Source organism: Martes martes (assembly GCF_963455335.1).
Source record: "Martes martes genome assembly, chromosome: 2".
Taxonomy (NCBI): Eukaryota; Metazoa; Chordata; class Mammalia; order Carnivora; family Mustelidae; genus Martes; species Martes martes.
In genome coordinates this window covers 139,062,135-139,079,654 of record NC_137889.1, presented here as the reverse complement: position 1 = coordinate 139,079,654, position 17,520 = coordinate 139,062,135, and the positions used below count along the sequence as shown (strand labels likewise).

Here is a 17,520-nt window from a genome sequence, read left to right as displayed (position 1 = left end):
GCACCAGGGGCTCTGACCTTACCTGGCCAGCCTGATCGTTCTTCCAGCTATCGTGGGATTAGGTAGGATGAGTGGGACAGGACCTGTCCCCAGAGGGTCCACCTGCAGGGAAGGCATGGGTGTGTCGGGGACACCTGTTGGAGTCCACCTGGATACCACAAACTCAGTCTGCAAGGTGGGGGGCCTTTCCTGTGTGGCTACAGAGCTAAATGAGACAGTGGTCACCTGGCCAGGAACTGGGTAGGGGGTGGTGCTGGTGCTGGGCAGACGCGGACGATGGTCAGTCCCTCCATACATGGGTCAGAGGCAGCTCAGGAAGGGGTCTGACATGTTTTGGATGCTGGAGCCCCAGAAGGCCCAGGCTGTCCCAGCGCCACCATTCCAACCTCCAGAATGTGGCCCCTCCTATGAGCTCCAGGGCCCCGTGAAAATGGAGGAAGCTCAGAGTCCAAGTGGAGTCTGTGTGCTGATGGTGTGGGATGCAGGGCTGGAGCTGACCCCCTTGCTGAGTGAGTGAGGGCAGGGCACCTGCCTGTGCGGGGTAGTCCCTGTTCCCCGCTGTACATATAGCACCATTGAGTCACCCTGCCCCTGAGAGGTCTGCCTGCCAGTCATGTCCCCTAGGTTCTCTGCAGAGCCCTCTTCCACTGGCCCATGTAACCACTTTTTTCCTGTTCCCCACAGGTGGGAACCCTGAACCCTCTTCAGGTGTGGCTCCCCAGGTTACCCTCTCTGACCCCCAGTCACCAGACCTGGCTTCCTCCAGTCCTCCCCTGGCGCCATGTACCCCTAGGCTTCCTGGGGGCTGGTCAGAAAAGGGGCTGCTCAGTCCAGGGTGGCCCCCAGATGGGTGGGGGGGCCATCAGATGGCGGACATAGGGGCCAGGGTCACGTATCCTCTGGGGCACCCAGGTCCCTTGGCGACCTCATCCAAGGAAAGCAGAAGCAGCCTTTTAGGATGTCTCACCTTAGGGTTTATGGGCAGAGCCTCCTTCTCCCTACCCCATTGCCATGTACCTGTGAGACTGACTCACCTGTGCTTATTTGCCTATGTGCTGCCTGGTTTGTATATGCATTTCCTGATTTGCATACTTGCCTGGTTTGCATGCCCACCACCAGGTTTGGAGACCCTCAGCTTTGAGCCACAACCACCCTCCTCCCAGTACCATGCTGGTGGATCCCAGACCACCTGGTCCCCCACATCCCCTTAGGATCACTCAAGACTTAGTCTGAGGTTTGTGGTGAAAGTAACAAGCAAATATGTGATTGCCGATTGTTTGTTGTTTGGGAATATTACAGATCCTCACTTAATTAGCACCAGGCTCCTCCCAGCCACTGGGTGTGCAGTGGGACCCTGCCATCTCCGTAGTTGGTGTGGAGGCTGGGCACCTCCAGTGGGTGCCTGGACTGACTGTAGCTGGACATTTGTCTCTGGAGCAGCTCCCAGTCAGGTCCCACTGGAGCACAGCTCAGGATTCCCTCCCCTAACACGGTGACCTTTAGGCGGAGCCCAGGGACCTAATCCTTGGAATGACTTTGAATTTTACTGGAGTGACTGGGCTGGGGTCCGGGGTCTCCTTTGGGGGCACCAGAGGGGGCAGCCCCAACACAGTGCTGGGCTGGAGCCTGCCTCTCCGGTCGGGGAGATTCCTCTGCTCAGCTACACTGTGTGCTCTTGCCATAGCATGAGTGTCCCCTGAGCAGACCGACCCCCCAGCGCATGAATGTTCCTGCCATGTGCATAGCTGTCTGTGGCTGGAGAAGTCTGCTGGAGTCTGTGTTCCTGGCTGGAAGGAAGCTCTCTCTGGTCTGACCTAGTTTCTGGCAGTGTCTCTCTCCTCCGCCCACGTTCCACCCCACAGGCCTCCAAGCCACATGTCCTCCCTTCCCCTTCCAAGCCTGGGGGCCACTCCCTCCACCATGACTTTGTCCCAGAGTGGTGACCCAGGGAGAGGGCATGAGCTCCTTGTGCAAGGGAGTGCCTAGTGTCTGGCCAGTTTGTCACACTCTGTGCCTTTGGCTGACCTGACATCAGGGCTCAGTAAGAAGGGCCCTCTGGTCCATGTGCCTACTGCCCAAGGTGTTCTCTGGGTGCCCCCAACAGCCCCGCATTCCTCTCTCTGTCTGGCAGGCGTCCAATGAGGCCCTGGGCTGGGCTGTGGTCACAGGGGGCCAGAGAGCATGGCTTCCTCCTCTGACCTCTGCTGAATGTGGCCATCAACTTCCCCATGTCTGAGGCCACCAGCAGACTCAGGGAGCAGACAGGGGCAGAGGTTGCCGTCTGTGTCTTCAGCAGGGTGGGGGTGGGACATAGACAGTTCCCCTGAAATCTGAAAGCAGAGGGAAGGTCCTTCTTAGAGAGTGGGGCACTCCTCCCCTCCCCACCAGCACCAAAGCAGAAGACGGGCTGGCAAAGAGAGATGAGTGAGCAGTGGGGTCAGTCCTTCCCCTGGGCAGAAACACCTTCTCCCCAAGGCTGGTGATCATGCCTGTGTGCTCCCCAGTAGAAATCTGGAGTCTGTGGATAAAACCTGCCCCCACACACTGTCCCCAGTTGTCCCTCTTTACCCGTATTAATGCTTCTGCTCCTGTGTGCTCATGTGTGACTCAGAACCTCAGACCTGCCTAAGGGGTGCCCTCTTTCCAGCTTGAGTGGGTCCCAAGCTTGGCCCATCAGAGAGATGTTGAGTCCAGCGTGACCCCGCCCAGTGCCTACTAGCCCTCAGGCAGGAGGCCTCTTGGTGACCAGAGATGTATCTTCCTCAATCCTGTGGGGCTAGGACGGTTCAGTGCTGGTTCCTGCAGGGCTAGTGGTGGGCCTGGGGGTAGGGAACATGTATTGGTCTCTTTGAAACTTACTGTCTCAGTTCTAGAAGCCAGAAGTCCACAATCAGGATGCGGGCAGGGCGCCCTCCTTCTGAAACCTGCAGGGGAGAACCCTTCCTCGTCTCCTGTGGCCGCTCCGGGCAGTGCTCAGGGTCCTTGGCTTGTAATCAGCCTTTCTCCAGTTTCCTGTGGCTTTCTCTGTCCTTGTTCTTCTTCCACAAGGAAACTCTCCCCGAATTCAGGGCCCAGGAAGATCTCCTTACCTTAATAACATCTGCAAAGGCCCTATTTCCAAATAAGGCTGCATTTTAAGGTTCCAGGTGACACGAATTTTGGGGGGACACCATTCTACCCACTACAGAGGGGAAACTAGAAATGGGGGCCCAGGGGTGTCCAGGAGTGTTGGCTGAGGACAAGCCTGGGTGGGGCTCCAGAGCTGCCATCTAGAGCTGCCACTGCGCACCGTCTCCCGGCTGTCCAGGCCATCTGGGGAGATGGGCCAGGCCTGAGGTGTGAGCACCCCTCACCTGACCAGGGACCTGGGCTGAGTGGCACGACAGCCATGGAGCAGTGGGCTCTTCACCAGCCAGCTCCTGGACCACAGCCCCTGCCTCCTGGGAAGGGGAGGCAGGATGGCAGCGGGGAGGGCCAGGGGTGGGGCAGGGGCACAGATAGGGACCGCCCCCTGCTTCCGCCACAACAAGGCCCCCCAGGCCCGGCTTCCTCTGTTGCCGCACACTCCGTGGGGGGCTGGGACACCTGCTGACCCGGCTGCCCCCTCACCTCCCCACCCAGTACGGCATCAAGAAGAAGGAGGAGCGCGAGGCGGAGGCCCAGGCCGCCATGGAGGCCAATTCGGAGGGCAGCCTGACGAGGCCCAAGAAGGCCATCCCGCCAGGCTGTGGGGACGAGCCAGAGGAGGAGGACGAGAGCATCCTGGACACGGTCATCAAGTACCTGCCCGGGCCACTGCAGGACATGTTCAAGAAGTAGCGACCCTGCGCTGGACGGCAGCCCGCCCGCGCCCGGAGCCCCCAACCCCGTCACCCAGATCTCCCACTTAGCCCCTGCCCGTGCCCTCCGGAGGCCCCTGAAGGGATGTCGGGAGCAGAGTACAGCCCCCCACCGCCAATATAAGCCATAGTCCTAGATCTGTCAGCCCCTGTCCCCCTCACACCTCGGGAGCCTGCGCACCTCTCACTCCCACCCTCTCCCAGCACCGCCATCGCCACCGCCCCCCAGGGGGAGGGGCGGCTGCCCCTCCCCTGGGCCCCTGCGGTCTGAGCTGCAGGCCCCCTCTCCACCGGGGACCAGCCCACGTGCTCCTCTGGGTTGGACCCTCCCCCAGAGCCTGGGACGTCCCTTACTGCTCCCGCCCTTCACACCCACCCCGCAGTGCCCAAGGCCAGGGCCACCGAAAGGCCAGCATCTCGACCACCCCTGGGTGCGCCGTCCCTGCGTTGGTGGGCGCTTGTCCGGTCCCAAACTCAGGAGCACAGCCATAGTGGGGGGAAGGCGGGCGTGCAGGCTGGGAGAGGAGCTGGGAGGGGCGAGCAGCCTCACCCTTGGGGCAGGGGTGGGAAGACCCCCATCCCTGCGGTTACACCTGGGCCGCAGGATCTCTGAATCTTCCTGTCTGAAGGTTGCCCACCTCCACCTGCCCCCCTCACATTCATTGTCCATCTGTCTCTCCCTGTCCTTCACTCTCCCTTCTCGGCCCACTCCTCTGGAAGGCTTTGCTTCTTAGAAATACCAGGACCCGGTTCTCATCTAAACTGAGGGAAACAAAGCAATAGGCCTAGGGGGAAATTTCTCAGACCCGCCCCCCACCTGCCCTCCCCGCCCAGTGCAGAATACACACTGACCCTCACACACCCCTGTAACTCTGCCCCGGAGTCCGGGGTCCGAGGGCCCGGCCACCCCCCTCCCTGGCTGACACCTCTGGTCTAACCCCTGGAGGCTGCTCTGAATGGGGGGATCCCCTGCCGCCTCCCTCTGCACCCCGCCGTCCCCCTCCCCCCCAACGCTGGGAGGAGACGCAGAGCCCTCGCAGGAGTGCGTGCATCTGGAGAGGAGTGTGGAGACAGAAAGGCTGCCCCTGGCCTCTTCCGTAGGGTGCAGGCCCCCCGAGGTGGGGCCTGCCAGAAGGCCTTACGATCCGTGGAGGCGGAGTCTGACGGGGACCACCGCGGGCCTCCCGAACCTTCCTTGTTCCTTCATCCTTGTTTTCCTTTGCATCACGATCTGTTGAATCTCAGGTAAATGAGGTCTTACGTGTTTGGGGAGTTTCATCGTGACAGAGCCCGTTGCCTCGGTGCCCGGGCCCCTTTCTGTCCCGATCACAAATTCATGGTGTCCACGTGTTGCGGGCCCGGGGCACGGCCCCCGTCGCTCTTTAGAGAAGCCATATCAATAGACCGCAATACTAACCGCGCGCCCCTGCTCCGCGACGGGAGAGCGTGTGCCAGCGCCCCCGCGCCTCCCCGCTGCGCCCCGCGCCTCCGGCGCCCTCCTTGACTCCTCCTGGTCCCACGTCTTTTTTAAATGCCTGTTTTCACACTTTGAAAAGCCAGCTCTGAGCAGACAGGGCGTTGTCTCGTAGAAACCCCGCATCTCGTTCCCAGCGCATGGGGCGCCCAGAGCAGCCGAGCTTAGCGTAGACTGTGGGTGTCGTCCGTCCTTCTGTCTTTGCGCCTGCGCCTCCTCCTGCATGTCGGGGGCCGTCGCGTGTGTAGTCTCTGGATGGAATCACAGCCAATAAAACACCACAGTGATTTCGCTCGGTGTGGCTCTTCTCTCCCGAGTCCTGATCCCGCCTGGGCAGCCTGGGGTCCCCGCTGGAGGGGCTGGACCCTGCTGGATAGATCTACTTCCACGTCCTGCCAGATAGGAAGCACCTTCCCCTGTCACTGGGACAACGGCAGGGTCTCCCCACCATCCTGACCCAGATCACCCCCTGCTCTCTAAGGCAGCCCTAGGGTAACCATCTAAGAGGTAGACCCACCCCTTTGGACTCCCTTCCTTCCTCTTCCCTGCCCTCTCCTTCCATGAATCTCCCACCTTCACAGACCCCTTGACAGTCCTTGCCTTCCCCACAGATATGCCAGGCCCTTGAGGGTCCAGCTCCCACTGTGCTGGGCACACTTTCGGCCAACCCCCACCACCCTAAACTCCTTCACAGCCTCTAGTCTGTCCTGTGGTGGCCGTCGCCTCCCTGTATCCTTAGGGAGGCCTCTGTGCCCTGCAGGGGCTCTGGGTCCCACACCCCACCAGGGAAGCCTGCCCGTCTGGGCCAGGCTGGGTGAGGTGCCCATGGAACCCTGGGCACCCTGACCTGGCCGAGAGAACGGCCTGGCTCTCTCCCTCCTGGGCCCCCACCCATGTCCTTCCCATCCCCCAAGCCTACCCCAAGGCATCATAACCACGGTTCTGCTTGTAACCCCAGAAAGGACGTGTGTGGCCTCCGCCCCCCGGGGCTTCTCTCCAGGCAGCAAGTCTGGGTCATCTGTCATCTGTGATTCTCCTTATACTGTTGGCCAGAAATACTTTCAGTAAAACTCGCCCAGTCTTGGCAAGTAGAAAGAGTGCCCTCATACCCCTACCCCTGCCTTCTGCACCCCTCCCCACACAGCTGTGCTCTGTAGGTAGCTCCAGAGCGGCAGGCCTTTGCCTCTGCCTCAGGGGCGGGTGATGTCAGCAGAGGGGGTATATGAAGACCTGCCTCTGGGGAGAGGTTGGCCCCCAGCCCCGTGTACCGCCCTGTGTGCCTTTTGGCTCCTGAGGAAGGAGCAGCTGTCTGTCCTCCCTCCCTGGATCCAAAGCACTGACAGAAGTCTTTGCAGCCAACTCTGTGGTTTTCGGCTTTGCATTCCCACCCCAGGAGGGCCACTCGTAGAAGGGCTTTGAAAACGGCACCCACCATTCAGCCTCCACTCCCCCCCACCACCCCGGCCTGGCGGGGACGAGGCTCAGTCCTGAGCAGCAACCTGGATCTGCTGGGTGACCTGGCACACCTTCCCTCTGGCCAGCCCCTCCCAGCAACCTCAAGTGATGGAGTCTGAGGACTCCAGGTAAAGCACTTGCTCAGCTGATGTTTACTCAGTCCCTATGATGGGCCAACTTCAGCTTTATACACCAGGGATAACTGAGGTCCTTCCCTCCTGGAAGTGATTTTTCCAGTGGCAGGAGACAGATGATAAACAAAAACATAAATCAAGTGGTGATTTCTTCTGTGGAGGAAACTGAGTGGAATAAGGGTGCAGAGAGGATGGTGAGGACCAGTATTTCACCTCTGAGGAGGTACAGAGAAGCCCCCCGGGAGAAGAAGAGGGAGCTCTGTGGGACTCCCATGGGAGAGCACTGCAGACAGAGGAAAAGCCATGCCCAGGGCCCTGAGGCAGGAGGTGCCCTGGGCCCTTCCGAGCAGTGACCATAACTGCAGCTGACCATGGCCTTGCTCCGGAAGCCAGTTCTAGATCCACACTGACTCTTAGCAGAGTCTCCTTTTTTCTGGATGTTTAACTCTTGACAAAGCAGAGCACACGTGGATAGGTTGCACCCTGCAGAGACATTCTCCCGCTCTGGCTCTGCCCCACGCAGGTCCGCAGGTCCGGCCAGCTCCTGGCTCTGATGACTTCCTCTCCCTGCTCTCTGCCAGCAGCCAGAGATTTCCTGCTTCCTCTCCTCTTCAAGGACCTGCTTGACTCACAAGCCACTTAACTATCAAGAATGTCAGTACACAATTTTAAAGGTCTGGCAATTAAGGACCGTTTTGTCTAGTTCTGCTAATCCGCGGCTAGACAAGTCCTGCTGGCCACGGTCGCCGCCAGCGGGGCTCAGCGAACCCTGAGTCCGGGCCACCTGTCCACACAGTTTGGAACCGTCTCCACTCCGTCTCAGCAGGTCCCCTCAGGTCTAGGGAAAGGAGGGGTCCTGTCGCGGAGGGGCGGGGTCGGGGTGGGTAACAGCCTAGCTTGGGCTGGTCCCAGGGGCGGGACCAGGAATGGGGGGGGGGCTGGGCTGGGGGCGGGATTGAGGGACAGCGGCGGGGGTGGGATTGAGGGACTGCGGCGGGGGTGGGGCTGGGCTGGGCGGGATTGAGGGACGGGCTGAGGGCGGGATTGAGGGGCTGGGGCAGGGGGTAGGGCTAGGCTGGGGTCGGGACTGGAGGGCTGCGGCGGGGGTGGGTCTGGGCTGGGGGCGGGATTGAGAGGCTGAGGTAGGGATCGGGCTGGGCTGGGGTCGGGATTGGGGGGCTGCGGCGGGGGTGGGGCTGGGTTGGGGGCGGGATTGCAGCCGATCTTGGGGGTAGGCTGGTGTTGGGCTGGTGGTAGGCGCCCGGGCTGTCTCAATGCGAGGCCAGTGTCGGCCACACGTCTGCGTGGTCTTACGCGTGGAAGAGCCTCAGGGCAGTCCCCCGGCCCAGAGCCACTTGAGGTGTGCGCTGAGACCAAGAGTACGGGAGCCGGGACGCCTGGGTGGCTCAGTTGGTTAGGCGGCTGCCTTCGGCTCAGGTCATGATCCCAGCGTCCAGGGATCGAGTCCCACATCGGGCTCCTTGCTCGGCAGGGAGCCTGCTTCTCCCTCTGCCTCTGCCTGTCTCTCTGTCTGCCTGTGCTCACGCTCTCTGACAAATAAATACATCAAATCTTAAAAAAAAAAAAAAAAAAAAAGAGTACGGGAGCCAAAGCCCCGCCTACGGAGCGTGGCCCCGCCCCCGCACGCCAGGGCTCTGTCCCCGCCCACCTGGCCGGCCTGAACCAATAAGCGCGTGCAGATCGACCCTCCGCAATTGGCTCCGAGATGGTCACGTGCCAAGAACCTGGCCAATCAGAGCCGGGGAGACGCCACCGCGCGGAACGCGACAAGTCTCGGGATAGTCTTGCGGTTCAGTTCCCGCGCGGCCTCTCCGGAGCCTCCGCAGTTCCTCCCCCAAGTCTTTCCGGAGTCGTCCCGGTATCCTCCGCAGGCTGAGTTGGGGCAAGGAGTGGACGGCCTGGGTTCCGTGAGCCGCCAGCGAGGAGGCAGCCCCTGGTTCTGAGCTGAGCGCTGACTGGCAACTGGGAGGCCGCCCACAGGACAGGGGACACGTCCGGGCTGCCACGTGCGGCGCATCCTCGGCTGCGACAGCAGAGTCTCTGCCCCTCGCCTAGGGAGCCGAAGCCAGGCGGGATGGCCTCATCCTTCCCGCTGTCCCCGCTCGGCCCCCAGACCAGGGCCAGGCTGCAGCTCGTGCGGGTGAGGCCCAGGTGGCCCCAGCTGGCCAAGCAGAGGCCCACACCTGTCTGAGGGCAGAGCCTGAGAGTAAGGGGCTCCAGTGGCCAGTGCTGGCTGGCGGGCTTCGCTCTGCAGCCTGAGGCTCAGAGAAGATCCTTCACCAGGAGAGTGGGCTCAGCCCGCACGCACCCAGAGTCCTGCACTGTTCACGGTGTTTTTCCTGGAGGTGCAGCTGGCCGCGCCTCCCTGCTGCTGGGCCCTGCCCAGGGCTGCGCATCGTTCCCAGTGGTACCCAGTGTGATTTCTCCGAGCCTTCGAGAGAAAGGCTTTGATTTTTATAAAACAAAAGGCTTTATGGGATTTATGCTGCGCAGGGGCAAGAAAGGGCTTTGCCAGGAGAGAGGGAAGTGGTCTGGTCTGGCCAGGGAAAGGCCTGGAGGGTGGGATGGGACTGGGGGACGGTATAGTAGAAGCTGTGGGTGCTGTCTTCTGGCAGCAGGAGACCCAGGAACTGAGAAGCTGGTGGGCAGAGAGGGCAATCCCAGAGTCACAGCTCCTGCTTCTACTAATTGCCAACTCTCTGAAGTTTCCTGTGCAAAGACAGTTCTTGGAAAGGCAAACTTTAACGTGTTACTTCAAGGCCAGTGCAAGCACTGACCTTTGATTTGCTTTCAGAACAAACCTTTAGTGCAGCAGCCAAGAGATGAGGGCCTCGTGCTCTGTGTCCAGTTGGCCAAAACCTTGATTCTCTCAAAGGAGTCCATCAGTCAGAACTTCTGTCCACACATGTTCACTAAGCCCTGACCACCAGTCTCAAGGAGAGGGGCACCACCCATTACACCTCCTGGCTCCCACCTCACCCACCCAGGACTGGGCCCAGCTGCAACTTCCCAGTCAAGATGGATCATTGACTCTCTGCATGGGTTCTCCTGTGGTTGATTCTTTATACATGGGGCAGAAATAAAGTTAAGTAGATAATAAGAATTCCTCAACTAGGAGAAATTCACCTATGATTGGGGCTGGAAATATCCAAAATAAGCCTGGTAGCAAGGAAATGCTAATTAGCAGACATGAACCCACAACGGTGCGGCATGTCAAAGGGACACAGCAGCAGCTGACCAAGCTCCCAATGACCAAAGGCTGAACATTTGGAACAAGTAAGAGAGTGTTGGGTTATAACTCAACTACAGAATAAAGATCCGTTAGTCCATACAGATATAAGTGAATGAATAAACACCGTGGGGAGGAGAGCTAAGTCTGCGATGTGGGATTCCAAGCACATTAGGTAGACACTGCCTTCAAGGAGATGGAACAAACCCTCACTCGGAGTGTGGGCTGCACATGGTGACTTCCCTCCGAAGAACACAGTATGGAGATGGGGTGAAAACAGCAGCTGATGGTGGAGAAGGCCAACGGGAACACCACCCCCAGGTCAAGGGCAACAGTACAGTGATCCATCATGTTGAGAGTGCCCTCGAGGAGATGTGATGAGAAGGGCACTTTGGCTCTGTGCTCTTCCTCTCCCAAACCCATTACCCCAATCTAACCATGAGAAAAACATCAGACTAACTGCAGTTGAAGGATGTTCTACAAATTAACTGATGCAGCACTCCTTAAAAATGTCAAGGCCATAAAAAACAAGGAATGTCTGAGAAAATGTCACAGCCAAGAGGAGCCTAAGGAGACATGACACCTAAAAAATACGGTATCCTCAATGAGATCTTGGAACAGAGAAAGGACACCAAGTAAAATCTAGGGAGATCTGAATAAAGAATGGACTTTAGTTAACAAAAATGTATCCGTGTTGGTTCATCCACTGTGGCAAATGTACCCACCATTCTCCTGAAAGATGTTAGTAATAGGAGAAGTCGAGTGCAAGAATATGGGGACACTGCACTATCTTCATAACTTTTTATAAAACTTATTTTGTCTTATTTTAAAGATTTTATTTATTTATTTGACACAGAGAGAGAGAGAGAGAGAGCAAGCACACAAGGAGCGGGAGCAGCAGGGAGAGGGAGAAGCAGGCTTTCCACTGAGCAGGGAGCCTGATGTGGGGCTTGATCCCAGGGTCCTGGGATCATGACCTGAACCTAAAGTAGACACTTTGCCGACTGATATACCCAGTTGCCCCGTAACTTTTTTTTTTTTTTAGAAATTTAAAACTGTTCTAAAATTACAAGTTTACTTACAAAATTAATCTGGAAAAGGCAGAATCCAATTCAAACACCATTAAAACCAGCAGCTAATGAAAGACACAGAAGAGAAGGAAGTGCAGTGTCAACCCTTAACCAGCTCACCTGCCTGCAGAGTGGAAAAACCATTGGGGCCGGACAGTCCCAGGCTCCCTTCTGAGTATTCTCACTGCTCCTGCACAGGCAAGGGGGGGAGCTGCTGCATGGAGGCAGGTGACAGGAAAACAGGGAAGAGCAGGCAGATCCCTAATGGGAAGGAGGGGTCCAGAGCTCTGTCCTCCTAGGGATGATTTGATGCTTTGCTGCCCCAGGCCTGCTGGGTGGGGTAAACACTGCCAGTGTCCCTGACTCAGCATGCCATCTCAGCACAGGTGACTGACCTGGCCCACCTGGACTCGCCCAGCCACTTCCAGACTCGCAGGCCACAGAGGCACGCAGGGTCACCAAAGCCCCACAGCAATCCGATGTGGAATAAAGAGCAAGTCATTCTCAGAAATGGGGGGAAGAGTGTGAAACCTCACTGTGCTATAGCTAAGCTGGAAATGTATTCTGGATGGGGCTGTCCTAGCAAAAGCAAAATGGAAAGAACCAGCAAGGCAACCAACCAGACACAGTGCAGAAAAACAAGCGAACAAATAAATATTGGGTGCAAACATGGCCAAGAGCCCCTAGCAGAAAAAATAACTCAAGAAATGCTTAACTGACTGAGCCAGTATTCCAGGCACCCAAAAGTTCTCTCTTTTTTTTTTAAGATTTTATTTATTTACTTGACAGACAGAGATCACAAGTAGGCAGAGAGGTAAGCTGAGAGAAGGGGGAAGCAGGCTCCCCGCAGAGCAGAGAGCCCAATGTGGGGCTCGATCCCAGGACCCTGGGACCATGACCTGAGCCGAAGGCAGAGGCTTTAACCCACTGAGCCACCCGGGGGGGGGGGGGGCTGTCTTTTTTTTTTTTTTTTTTTTTTTTAGTAGTTAATAGACTTTATTCTTCTGAGCAGGTAGAGGTTTATAGAAAAACTGAGTGGAAAGTACAGAGCATTCTCATACATCCCCCTCATTTCCCTCCTTGTTAGCATCTTGCATAAGTGTGATACATTTTTTACAATTGTGAACCAACATTGATGTGCTGTTGTTAACTAAAGTCTTGATAGTTTCCGTTAGATTTAATTTTTTGTGCTGTACATTCTGTGTGTTTTGACGAACGTGCAGAGACACGGATCCACAGAGTACATTATGGTTTCAGGATTTTATACTGCCTGTGATCCACAGATTCATCACCCCTTCCAGATCCATTCACCTACTGAAAAACAGCTTCGTTGTTTTCGGGTTTTGGTAATTACAAATAAAGCTGTTATAAACGTTTATGAAAACTTTGTGTGGAGGTACATTTTCTTCCTTTTTTTTTCTTTTTTTCAAGATTTTATTTATTTATTTGACACAGAGCGAGAGACACAAGAGGGCACAAGCAGGGAGAATGGTAGGCTGAGGGAGAGGGAGATGGCAAGGATCCCAATGTGGGACTCAATCCCAGGACCTTGAGATCATGACTTCACGTGAAGACAGATGCTTCCCTGACTGAGCCATCTTTTTCTCTTTCAAATAAGCTTTACATCCAATGTGGGCCTTGAACTCATGACCCTGAGATCAAGAGTTGCGTGCTCCGTCAACTGAGCCAGCCAGGCACCACTGGATGTAAGTTTTCAACACATTTGGGTAAATACCAAGGAGCGGGACTGCTGGATCATGTGTTGAGTATGTTTAGTTCTGGGAAAAACCACTGTCCTGTCTTCCAAAGTGGCTGCAGTAGCTCCCATTCCCGTAGCAGTGCGGAGGGTCCCTGTGGCTCCATGCCCATGCCAGTACTTGAAGTTGTCAGTATTCCAGGTTTTGGTCATTCAGATAGATGTTTCACTATTATTTTAATTTGCAATCCTCTACCGAGATGATTTTGAGCATCTTTTCATATGCTATTTGCTATTGCTATTTGCCCAGGCTTATGTAACTGTGTAATACTTAATGATGAAATGCTGGACGCTTTCCTTCTAAGATCAGAAACAAGGTAAAAACATCCTCTCTCACCACACCTATTCAATGTTGGAAGTCCCAGCCAGTGCAAAGGGCAAGTAAAAGAAATAAAAATAATATAGATTGGAAAGGGAGACACACAGACTATACAATCATCTATGTAGAAAGTTGCAGGCTATTCTAAAACAATCACAACATATTTTATCCCATGTTAAATGTGAGGTCACAGGATAACACACAAAAATCAATCTTAGTACTATATAAAACAATACAAAATTGGAAACTGAAATTGAACACAATAGCCTCCTAGAAAGAAAAGAAAGAAAGAAAGAAAGAAAGCAAGCAAGCAAGCAAGCTTTCTTTGAAACTGGAAGTCGATCACAAGAGGAAAGTTGGAAAGAACTCAAACACATGGAGACTAAAGAGCATCCTACAAAGATTGAATGGGTCAACCAGGAAATTAAAGAAGAATTTTAAAAATTCATGGAATTAAATGAAAATGAAAACAACTGTTCAAAACCTTTGGGATACACCAAAGGCGGTTCTAAGAGGAAAATATATAGCAGTACAAGCCTTTCTCAAGAAACAAGAAAGGTCTCAAATACACAGCTTAACCCTACCCTAAAGGAGCTGGAGAAAGAGTATCAAATAAAGCCTAAATCCAGAAAGAGAAGAGAAATAATAAAATCAGAGCAGAAATAAATGGAATAGAAACCACAAGAACAGTAGAACAGATCAATGAAACTAGGAGCTGGTTCTTTCAAAGAATCAATAAGATTGATAAACCCCTGGTCAGACTTATCAAAAAGAAAACAGAAAGGACCCAAATTTAAAAAATCATGAATGAAAGAGGAGAGATCACAACCAACACTGAAGAAATATAAACAATTCTAAGAACATATTATGAGCAACCAGATGCCAACAAATTAGACAACCTGGAAGAATTAGATGAATTCCTAGAGACATAAACTACCAAAACGGAACCAGGAAGAAATAGAAAACCTGAAGAGATCCATAACTGGTAAGGGGATTGAAGCAGTCATCAAAAATCTCCCAAAACACAAGAGTCCAGAGTAGAATGGCTTCCCAGGGGAGTTCTAATAAACATTTAAAGAAGAATTAATACCCATTCTTGTAAAGCTATTAAAAAAATAGAAATGGAAGGAAAACATTCAAACTCTATGAGGCCAGCATTCCCTTGATCCCAAAACCAAAGACCCCACCAAAAAGAATTACAGACCAATATCCCTGATGAACACGGAAGCAAAAATTCTCACTAAAATACTAGCCAATAGGATCCAACAGTACATTAAAAGGATTATTCACCACGACCAAGTGGGATTTATTCCTGGGCTGCAAGTTTGGTTCAACAGCTGCAAATCAATCAATGTGATACAATACGTTAATAAAAGAAAGAACAAGAGCCATATGATCCTCTCAACAGATGCAGGAAAATTATTTGACAAAGTACATCAACATTTCTTGATTAAAACTCTCCACAGTGGGGCACGTGGGTGGCTCAGTGGGTTAAAGCCTCTGCCTTTGGCTCAGGTCATGGTCCCAGGGTCCTGGGATCGAGCCCCACATCAGGCTCTCTGCTCAGCAGGGATCTTGCTTCCTCCTCTCCCTCTGCCTGCCTCTATGCCTACTTGTGATCTCTGTCTGTCAAATAAATAAATAAAATCTTAAAAAAAAAAAAAAACAACTCTCCACAGTGTAGGGGTAAAGGGAACATACCTCTATACCATCAAAGCCATCTATGAAAAGCCCACAGCAAATATCATTCTCAATGGGGGGAAAACAGAGCTTTTCCCCTAAGGTCAGGAACACAACAGGGGTGTCCACTATCACTCCTGCTGTTCAACATAGTACTAGAAGTCCTAGCCTCAGCAATCAGACAACTAAAAGAAAGAAAAGGCATCCAGATTGGCAAAGAAGAAGTCAAACTCTCACTCTTCACAGATGATACGATACTCTATGTGGAAAACCCAAAAGACTCCACTCCAAAATTGCTAGAACTCATACAGGAATTTAGGAAAGTCGCAGGATGTAAAATCAATGCACAGAAGTCAGTTGCATTTCTATACATTAACAATGAGACAGAAGAAACACAGATTAAGGAGTTGATCCAACTTAGAATTGCACCCAAAACCATAAGATACCTAGAAATAAACCTAACCAAAGAGGCAAAGGATCTGCACTCTGAAAACTATGGAACACTCTTAAAAGAAACTGAGGAAGACACAAAGAAATGGAAAAAGGTTCCATGCTCATGGATTGGAAGAACAAATATTGTTAAAATGTCTGCTACTGGGGCACCTGGGTGACTCAGTGGGTTAAAGCCTCTGCCTTCAGCTCAGGTCATTATCCCAGAGTCCTGGGATCGAGCCCCGCATCGGGCTCTCTGCTCAGCCAAGAGCCTGCCCTCCCCACCCCCTCCCTGCCTCTCTGCCTACTTGTGATCTCTGTCTGTCAAATAAATAAATAAATAATCTTTAAAAAAATGTCTGCTAGGGGCGCCTGGGTGGCTCAGTGGGTTAAGCCTCTGCCTTCGGATCAGGTCATGATCCCAGGGCCCTGGGATCGAGCCCCACATCGGGTTCTCTGCTCAGCAGGGAGCCTGCTTCCCCCACCGCTGTCGACTTGTGATCTGTCTCTGTCAAATAAATAAATAAAATCTTAAAAAAATAAAAAGATGTCGTAAACACACACACACACAGAGGAATATTATGCAGCTGTAAAAATGAAATTTTGCCATTTGCAACAATGTGGATGGAACTAGACGGTATCATGCTAAGCAAGATAAGTTGACCCAAGAAAGACAACTATCGTACAATCTCACTCATATGTGGAATTCAGGAAACAAAACAGAGGATCATAGGGGAAGAGAGGAAAAATGAAACAAGATGAAACCAGAGAGGGAGACAAACCATAAGAGACTTTTAGTCATACGGAACAAACTGAGGGTTGCTGGAGGGGAAGGAGGTGGAGGGTTGGGGTAACTAAGTGATGGACATTAAGGAAGGCAAGTGACATAGTGAGCACTGAGTGTTATGTAAGGCTAATGAATCACTGACCTGTACCTCTGAAACCAGTAATACATTATACGTAATTATTTGAATTAAAATTTAAAAATGTTAGGGAAGGAAGGAAGGAAGGAAGGAAGGGAAGAAGGGTGAGTGATAGATAAAAAGGCAGACTGAAAGATTTAGGTATACAGCTAACCAAACCGTGTACAGAATCCATATGCTGAAAACTATAAAATGGTGATAAAAAATTTAAGAAGACCTCATAAATGAGTGATAAACTCATACTGGGAAGACTCAATATGGGATATAAATCTCCCCCAGAGTGATCTATAGAATTAACATAATTCCAAAAATCCCAGGGGGACATTTTCATAGATATAATGATTCTAAAATTTATATGAAAGGGTAATGGAGCTAGGACAACTCAAGTAACTTTTTATAAAGAAGAACAAAGGTGGAGGAATCAGACTACCCAATTTCAATGCTTTCCCTAAAGCAACAAGAGTCAAGACAGTGTGGTGTTGGTAGGGATAAGACATACAGGTGAATGATCAGAATAGAGACCAGGAATAGACCCAAATACATATGGTCAATTGATCTTTGACAAGTTGCAAAATCAATTCAGTGGGGAAAGGAAAGTCTTTTTGACAAATGGTAATGCAATGATTAGTATGCAAAACATTGAACTGTGACATATACCTTATGTCTTACAGCTAACTCAAAATGGATCACATGTAAATAAGCATAAAATTATAAAATGTTGGGGCGCCTGGGTGGCTCAGTGGGTTAAAGACTCTGCCTTTGGCTCAGGTCATGGTCCCGGGGTCCTGGGATGGAGCCCTGCATCGATGCGGGCGGGCTCTCCGCTCAGCGGGGAGCCTGACTATCCCGCCCCCCGCCTGCCTCTCTGCCTACTTGTGATCTCTGTCTGTCAAATAAATAAATAAAATCTTTTAAAAAAAGTATAAAATGTTTGCAAGAAAACAGAAAAATATATTCATGACCTGGGATCTAGCAGAGTTTTAGAAATGACAGTAAAAGCATAATCCATGAAATAATCCATAAAGGAAAAAATAGCAATAAATTGGACCTTATGTCCTGCCAAAAAATTTGTCCTGCCAAAGACAGTGTCAAGAGAACGAAAACACTAGCTAAAGACGGGGTGAAATACTTATAAGCCACATATCCAACTTAGGACTTGTATCCAAGGTATATAAAGAACTGTCAAAA

General features: G+C 52.6%; 1 protein-coding gene across 1 annotated transcript in view; it reads left to right on the top strand.

Annotated features, from left to right (window-relative positions):
- CPLX1 (complexin 1) overlaps positions 1 to 3,819 on the top strand; it is a gene marked incomplete at both ends in the record, with an annotated part of 30,889 nt that extends 27,070 nt beyond the window's left edge. The window contains one exon of the mRNA XM_080797438.1: positions 3,622 to 3,819. Within this exon, the coding sequence (XP_080653564.1) occupies positions 3,622 to 3,819 (198 nt within the window). The remainder of the gene's footprint in view (positions 1 to 3,621) is intronic.
- Between the last annotated feature and the right edge of the window lie 13,701 nt (positions 3,820 to 17,520).